We start from the raw sequence: 7457 nt of genomic DNA on the forward strand, positions 1-7457 counted from the left end.
GTGCTTGCACCTGCTGAAAGTGTTCAAGAGCTGCTGGCATTGCAGGAGTCCACATATGAGCTAAAAAGGCAACTCAGCACCTTTCTGTTTCTTTCACTGCGCCTATTCATCTCAAGTCTCTTCCAGTACAAGAATTAAGACTCACTAAATGAGGCCAAGTACCAAGCAAGCAAAGGGTGGCAGTTCTTCACACAGTGATATTTCATCTGTGGAACTCTGCCAAAGGATGGTGTGGAAGGTAAAGGTTCACATAAGGTTTAAGGGTAGACTTAAAAATTGGAGGAATTCACTGTGGGCTAGAAAAAGCTGCACAGCTCAGAATACCCCTTGAGCTGAAAATGCTGGGAGCCTGAGAAAACAGATGGGTGCAGTATCGTATGTGCATACCGTGTTCTGACTGCCCTAGCCATCACTTGTGGACATTGCTCAGGAAGAAGGTTTGGGATCACTGGATCTTTGCTCTGAGACAGCACAGCAGTGTCTGTGGACCCCCGCTCACCCCCGAGGCAGCAGGGTCTGCGCCCCTCCATCATGCATTTCCCAGCCCAGGCACACACTTGGGTAAGACCTGCTCATGGCTCGGAGGTTTCATGTGAGAACCCATAACTTCGGAGGGGCTCTTCAGGCAGATTCCAGTGGCTTCATCCTTCCTGGATGGTCCCTGGGCTCGGACTCTGGCCGACTCTCACCTCCCCGCTGCACCCCCACTGCCAGACACCACCATGCTGCAAGCTGGGCCCGGGGTCCCCAATGCCAGGATACACAGTGGGGTCCTTTTCCTGCACTGCAGCCTGCTGCCTTGTTGGTAGTACGGCAAAGCATGCCCTTATCACCTGCTCATGCAGGCAGAATGAAAGAGAATTAGCTCTAAATTATACGAAATTCATTTGCCTTGGAGGGGAAATGTTTGTTCTATTTAGAAATGTTCGTTATAGAGAGAGGACCGCATTAAGACACTGGGTAATGGTCCTCCCTGGAGAAGAATCAATTTGCTCTGTTTTTTATGGCTGCACGTTTGTTTGTCCGCGCCGGTTCCTCGTGGAAATCCCGGGGCTGTAAATGCTCCGGGGAGCGGCGCGGAGCTCGGCTGCCCCGCGGGGCCGGGCCGAGGCGGCGCCGGCGTCGGGGCCGGGGCCGGCACCGGGCGAGCACCCTCGGTGCCCCAGAGCCCCGGGCCCGGGGCGGGGGGCACAGTGATGCCTATTCCAGACAGGGACAGGATACTTTCCCCGATCCCCGCTCCAGGGCTGCTCTCCGGGGGCCTCCAGCGCGGAGGAGCCTGGGGGCGCGGGTTTAGGGTGGGTTTGATACACAAGAAGTCGGCACCTGGATTAAATGGGGGGCTGAGTTCAAAGGACACCTGTGTCTGCAAGAGGCCTCGGGGAAGACATCCCGTCCGCGGGTGCGAAGGCTGCTGAGCAGGGTTGGGGCGCTCCGCTAAGGGAGCTCGCCCGGCTCTGCAGATCCACCCCGAGGAAACCAGCGTCGCCGTGCGGGAGCCTCGGAGTAGCCCCTGCAGCCACGCTCGCTCTGGGGCCGCACACCGGGCTGTACCGCTCCCCCCATCCCCGGAGGGGCTGGGTGTCCCGCAGCAGGCCGGAACCCCTGCCCGGGATGCCAGGGGATGAAGAAGGAGGGTGCGGGGCGGGGGGAGTCCGAGGAGCAGTGATGTCTATCGGTAATTCCCGCTAATAAAATACTTTTTCACTATCCGCACTATAATTGGTTTACAGCCTTTTTTGTTTATTTATCCATAAGAGCTGCTGTTAAATGGCTTGGGAAAGCAATTGCCTAATGGCTCAATATTGAATCAAAGACTCAGTGTGCTTTCTGAGAGATGGGGGACCCGAATGGATTCATAGCGGAAACTCATTTTAAATGTAATGGACTGGGCGGTTTTATGATCCCTCGGAAGCCGGCATGTGAGCGAGGTGCCCAGAGGTCTCCCTCGCCGCCTGCTCGGGGATGTGTTTCCTCCGGCCGAGGGGCCAGCACGCCGGGCAGCCCCCCCCGGCGGAGCCCGCGGGCCCGTGTGTGCGCCCCGGGGGAGGAGCAGCAGCCCCCGCCCGGCGGTGGCGGCCCGGGCCGCCCTCGGGGACCCCTCGGCGAGGCGGCGCGGAGCGGAGCGGAGCGGAGTGGTGCGGTGCGGCGCGGTGCGGCGCGCGGAGGGGAGCTGGGCGAGCAGGAGGTGTGCCTGCGTGCGAGGCGGCGAGCGCGGCCGCCGGGGCGAGCGCAGGGAGGCAGGGAAATGATCTTTGTCCCTTTCGGCAGCTCTCCGCCTCCTCATAGCCTCGTCACCAAGTCAACCGGCACCAGCCTGGAGCAGATTATCTCCGAGGGTCAACACATTGCAGCCCAAGCCGCGGAGAAGGCTCCCAAATTTACCCCTTCGGCAAACAATCCGCTGCCTATCGCTCGCTCTGTTGATAGCATTGTGGTCCCCGCGGCCGCATCCCCCCGGGCAGGGGGAGAGCGGGCAGAAAGCAGGGCTGCGCCTCCTTCCGCGGCCGCGGCACACGGCTTGGCCCCGAGGGAGCCTGCGCCCCGGCTGCCCCGGGCATCCGCTGCCCATCGCCGCAGCGCTACGCGGAGGTGTCCCTGCAGCCGACGGTCACCGGGGGCCAAACCCCTCCGGGAGCCGTGTCCCCCGGCCCCCACGGGTTTTGCTCCCCGGGCCGCGCCCGCGGAGCGCGGGGACGAGCAGCCCTTGCGCAGGCGGGGAGGGGGAGACGCGGGCCTGGGGGCCGAACCCCGGCCGCCCTCGCCGAGCCCACCCGCACGGCGGCAGCGTGCGGAGCGCAGCTCGGCCCTGCCCCACTTCACCCCGGGGCCACCCCCGGCTTCCCCCGGCCCCGCCAGCCCCACACCGCCGGGCGCCTGCCGCGGGGCGGGCGGGAGCGGCGCCCCGACGGTGGTCCCGCGCCCTCCCAACGGGGCCAAGGAGAAGTGGGTTGTGGGTTGTGGGGCCACCCCGGGTGGCCTCTTATGGGTCCCGCCCCGCCCCGGAGGGCCGCGGGAGGGCTCACGTGGGGGGAGCGGCGCCTATGGGGAGGCGGCGGGAGCCGGGCAGGGCGGCGGGGCCCGGCGGGCGGCGAGCTGTCAAAGAGGCATCCCGGGCGCCGGGAGCGGGAGCAGCCCGATGTGTCCCTAGCTCCGGACACCCCCGCCCCGGTAGCCATGAACACTGAGGAGCAGTATTACGCCTCGGCGCAGCTCTACAAGGAGTCGTGTGCGTTTCAGAGAGCCCAGGCGCAGGATTACAACCCCAGCCCCCCCGCCTGCCTCTACATGGGCCGGCAGCAGCAGACTCCGTACCCCGGCGCCTTAGGGGCGCTGGAGCAAGGCAGCCCGCCCGACATTTCGCCCTACGAGGTGCCCCCCATCACAGAGGATGCCGGGGTCTCGCACCTGCATCACCACCATCACCACCATCACCACCACCCTCATCTTCCTCCTCCCCACCAGGACGCGCTGCCATTCGCTGACGGGGCGGACACGGGGGCGATAGAGGAGCCCCGTGTGCAGGTGCCTTTCGCCTGGATGAAATCCACCAAATCTCACGCCTGGAAGGGACAATGGACCGGTAAGCCCGCCGCCCGCTCCCCTCCTGCCGCCGACCGGCCGCTCCTGGCGCTCGCCTCCCCGGCGGCCGCGAAGCCCCCGCGGCGCAGCCGCGCTCCCCGCGCCGGCGGGCCGAGCGCGGAGAGGGGCCGGCGGCAGGCTCGCTGCCGCCGCCGCGGGGCCGCTGCTGCACCGGGGGCGCACCGGGGCCGCGGCCGATAAGGGGCCGGGAGCCGGGGCCGCGGGCAACCGACAGGGGAGCGCGCAGCCCCTGCGCAACTCCCAGCCTCGGGATAAAGCCCCCCTAATATCGGCAGGTGCCCGGGTGAAAACCGCCCCGCCGGGGGAGAGCCCGACGGTTCCCAAGCCCCGAGCAAAGATTGACGAAGTAGTTTCACTAATTAACTCATTGCCGCCAAGACGGGGCCGCCGTGGACCCGCAGCCCCGGCGCGCGGGCGCTGCCGCCTCAGCCCCGCCGAGCAGGTGCCGCGGGGAGGCTCCGCGGCGCGGCCGCTCCGCCGACGCGGCGGGCTCCGCGGGGCCGCGCAGGGCGAGGCGGGAACGCGGAGCGGGCCGCGGGGCCGAGCGGGCGGGGAAGCGCCTGGCGGAGCGGCGAGGGCAGGGCAGAGCCGGCTGCCCGTGTCCGCGCCGGGCCCCCTTCTTCCACCTACTCCTGCCCCCTCCCGCTTCCCGCTGGGTTTTAGCCGTAATTGTACCTTTTACAACGTAAAACCCGAGGCAAGGGAAACAATGCACAAACGAAACAGAGCTGCCAGCGAGGGGAAGAAACTCTATCTAGGCAGAAAGTTCCGCTGCGGAACAATATTTCTGTCTCTCCCTGCACAATGTTATCGTGTCCTGCTCCTTTGTCACGCCTATACGGCAAATATTATATTAATGGCTTTGTTCAAATAGACAGTTAAAAAGGGACTGGAGAATTGAAATCGCCGTGAAATAGTCCGGGAATTACATGGGCCAGATCGGGGGGAGGAAGGACAGGCTGCAGTCACCGGTCCCCACGGTGGCATCTCCGCAGGGAAGGAGAGACAAGAGTGCTGCCGCCACGTCGTGGGCTCGGGGGACAGAGATTATGCCGGAAGGATAAAATCAGATCGCGTTTTCGACGGGTTGAATGAAATTAGGAAAAAAAAAAAGATGGAACCAGACTCTGAAACTGCCCCTTTTTTCTCTGTCTTCTGTACACGAGGAATGACAGAAACAGCAGCAAAACGAAAGTTTTCCTGGAAAAGTTAAGACTTCTCCTCCACTGTTCCCAGCTCATCCAAAAGATCCAGGCAAAGGCTGTACTGCAACATTAAATCGTGTATATGATATGCAGTGTGTACGCAAACACACACCCGCCTTAATGTTTCTACTGCAGGTACACGGCGCGTACTCGTATGGCATAAGTGGCACTGCTCTGTGCCAGGCGCGTATATTGCTTCGTAGCCAAACCCCAGTATTTACAGTTGCAAACTATATACGCCAAAGATGTATTTTTATAGAAACACGTGGGATTTAGGCGTTCAAGAATCAAGCGGGGTTTTGCGTTGCATTCAACGCAGGGAGAGTTACTGCAAGATAAAGGCACCCAGCGAGGCGGCGGCGGAGCCCTGTCCGGCTGCCCGCCGTGCCCGGCCCAGGCTCCGCCGTCTGCCCGGGGCCGCCGTGCCGAGGGCGGCCGGCAGCGTCCCCGGGCCTCGCTGCCCCCCAGGCACAGCACGGCGGGGCCCCGGCCCTGCGCGCCCCGCGCTCCCTTCCTGCCGCGGCTTTCAGCAGACGCACGAGATTTTGCCTTCCCGGAGTTATTATTTAACTTTACCGTACCAGTAAAAAAAAAAAAAAATATATATATATATATACACACATACATATATATATAATCTACAATCTATAATTTATATATATATATATAGATGCACATATATTACATACATATATGTATATATATATAATGGGCATGCAAAGATGAATTGCGGGAGAGCGCGGGTGGCTCTGGCAGTTTACATAGTTGTCACCATGTCCTGGATATTATACGGCGGCCAAAAGTGTACCCAGCAAGACTCCTCGTGTTAGCAATAGGGACAATCCGTTTCAGTTCTAATCCCCAGCTCCTGTCGTTGCCGCCGCTCCTGCAGTCGTTATTATCCCACAGTCCCGCGTGCCGACATCCACGCACAGCAGCGGCGGCGTTATTGGGAATGGTGATTTCGTTACTGTCGCTGTTTCCGGGATCACGAAATCAAAGGTCTCGACCAGCCTGGCGAAATGGCCGGGCGCCCCGCGGGGCGGGAGCCCTGGTTCCCCGCCGTGCCCCGGCCCCGTCGCTCTCCGCAGCGGTCCGGGGCCGAAGCCTCCGCGGGGCCGGGACTGCTCCGCGGCGAAATCCCGGGAAACTGCAGCTCCTCTGAGCGCTCCTGCTCCGTGAGGTTTTCCTGCCCCTTTTTGCTGCTTATTGCGCCGAGTGCCGGCGGGCAGCGCTGGCGCCCGGGCCCGGGCCCAGGCCCGGCCGCGGCGCCGGGGAGAGGCGCTCGCCCTTCCGCGGCCGCGGCAGTCCGCAGCCCCGGCGCAGCCCTCGCTCCCCGCGCGGAGCGGCGGGTCCCCGCGGCGCTGGCGCCAAAAGCGCCACGGGCTTGTGACCTGCGGGAAAGGCCGGGCCCCGGGCCTGTCGCTGCTGGGTTGTTTTTTCCTCCAGGTAGTTTCACGGGGAGGTCAGGGTTTTTTTATTATTATGTTTTGTTTGGTTGTTTGTGTTTGGGGCACATAACAAAGGCTTTTTGTTGTTGTTGTTGTTGTTGCTCTTTTGTTTTTTTACGGGAATCCGACAACTTGCCAAGCCCCGGATCGATGCGCCCTTAGGCGGAGACTGAGCTTTCAGCGATCAAAACACAAAATGAAATATCAACAGGAAGCGACGAGGGCAGCCCGACTGCCAGGGCCGGGGAATTAGGCTCTCCGAAGCTCCCGAGGGGCAGCAGGGACCAGCGGGAGGCGCGGCCGGGGCCCGAGGCTCGGCTCATCCCCGCTGCCGGGGCCGTCGGGGCCCGGCAGGGCCGTCCGCTCGCCCCGCTTATTTCTCCCTCCGTTCGCGCACCCCCCACCCCGCTCCGCGCGCGGGTGCGGGGACGGCGCGGCTGCCGCCTGACTCTCCCCTCTCTCCAGGTGGGTCCTACGTGGTGGAGCAGGAGGAGAACAAGCGGACGAGGACGGCGTACACCCGCGCGCAGCTGCTGGAGCTGGAGAAGGAGTTCCTCTTCAACAAGTACATCTCCCGGCCGCGGCGGGTGGAGCTCGCTGTCATGTTGAACTTGACCGAGAGACATATAAAGATCTGGTTCCAGAACCGGCGGATGAAGTGGAAGAAGGAAGAGGACAAAAAGCGAGGGGCAGGGAACAGCAATGACCCCGAGCAAGACTGTGTGGTGTCCTCTGCGGAGCTCCCGGGCAAAGAGGATCTCCAGCCTTGTCCCCCTGGGAACCTGCCCGCTGGGGCCTCCAGGGACCTGCTCCCCTCCAGCCTCGCCCCCAGAAGGCAGCAGGACTCTCGGTGAGCCGCGGGAGCCCCCGCAGAGCCCCCCAGAGCCCGGCCCGGGCCGGGGGAGAAGCCGGGAGGTTCGTGCCGACTCCCTGCCGCCGCCGGGCCGCGGCTCATCCTCGCCCGCCTTCCCTCGGGGAAACTTTGTGCTTCGTGCGCGCCCCGCCGAAATCCCTCTGCTGCAAAAATTAAAGGTGTCTGGCCGTAGCAGAGAAAGGTTCGGTGTGGTTTGTAGACTGGAGGCGGCGGCGGCCCCAGGCAAGCCGCAGAGGCGACGGGACGGCGGCGGAGCTGGCGCCCCGCTGCCCCCGGGCGCCTCGGCCCCCCCCAGGGGCAGCTTCCCCCAGGGAAGGCGGATCT

General features: G+C 63.3%; 1 protein-coding gene across 1 annotated transcript; it reads left to right on the plus strand.

Moving 5' to 3' along the window:
* Window positions 1-3177: 3177 nt before the first annotated feature.
* On the plus strand, window positions 3178-7113 carry PDX1 (pancreatic and duodenal homeobox 1). The gene is made up of 2 exons (XM_067289656.1): window positions 3178-3583; window positions 6725-7113. The coding sequence occupies exons 1-2, from the start codon at window positions 3178-3180 to the stop codon at window positions 7111-7113; spliced, it is 795 nt and encodes a 264-aa protein (XP_067145757.1).
* The last annotated feature ends 344 nt before the right edge of the window (window positions 7114-7457 follow it).

The sequence above is a fragment of the Apteryx mantelli genome, chromosome 1 (assembly GCF_036417845.1).
Source record: "Apteryx mantelli isolate bAptMan1 chromosome 1, bAptMan1.hap1, whole genome shotgun sequence".
Lineage (NCBI taxonomy): Eukaryota > Metazoa > Chordata > Aves > Apterygiformes > Apterygidae > Apteryx > Apteryx mantelli.

Bases quoted from the DNA above. Each gene is read 5' to 3' on its own strand.
- PDX1 (XM_067289656.1), top strand. From the start codon at position 3,178: ATGAACACTGAGGAGCAGTATTACGCCTCGGCGCAGCTCTACAAGGAG. The intron at 3,584-6,724 runs GTAAGCCCGCCG...CCCTCTCTCCAG, and splicing joins CTGGAAGGGACAATGGACCG to GTGGGTCCTACGTGGTGGAG.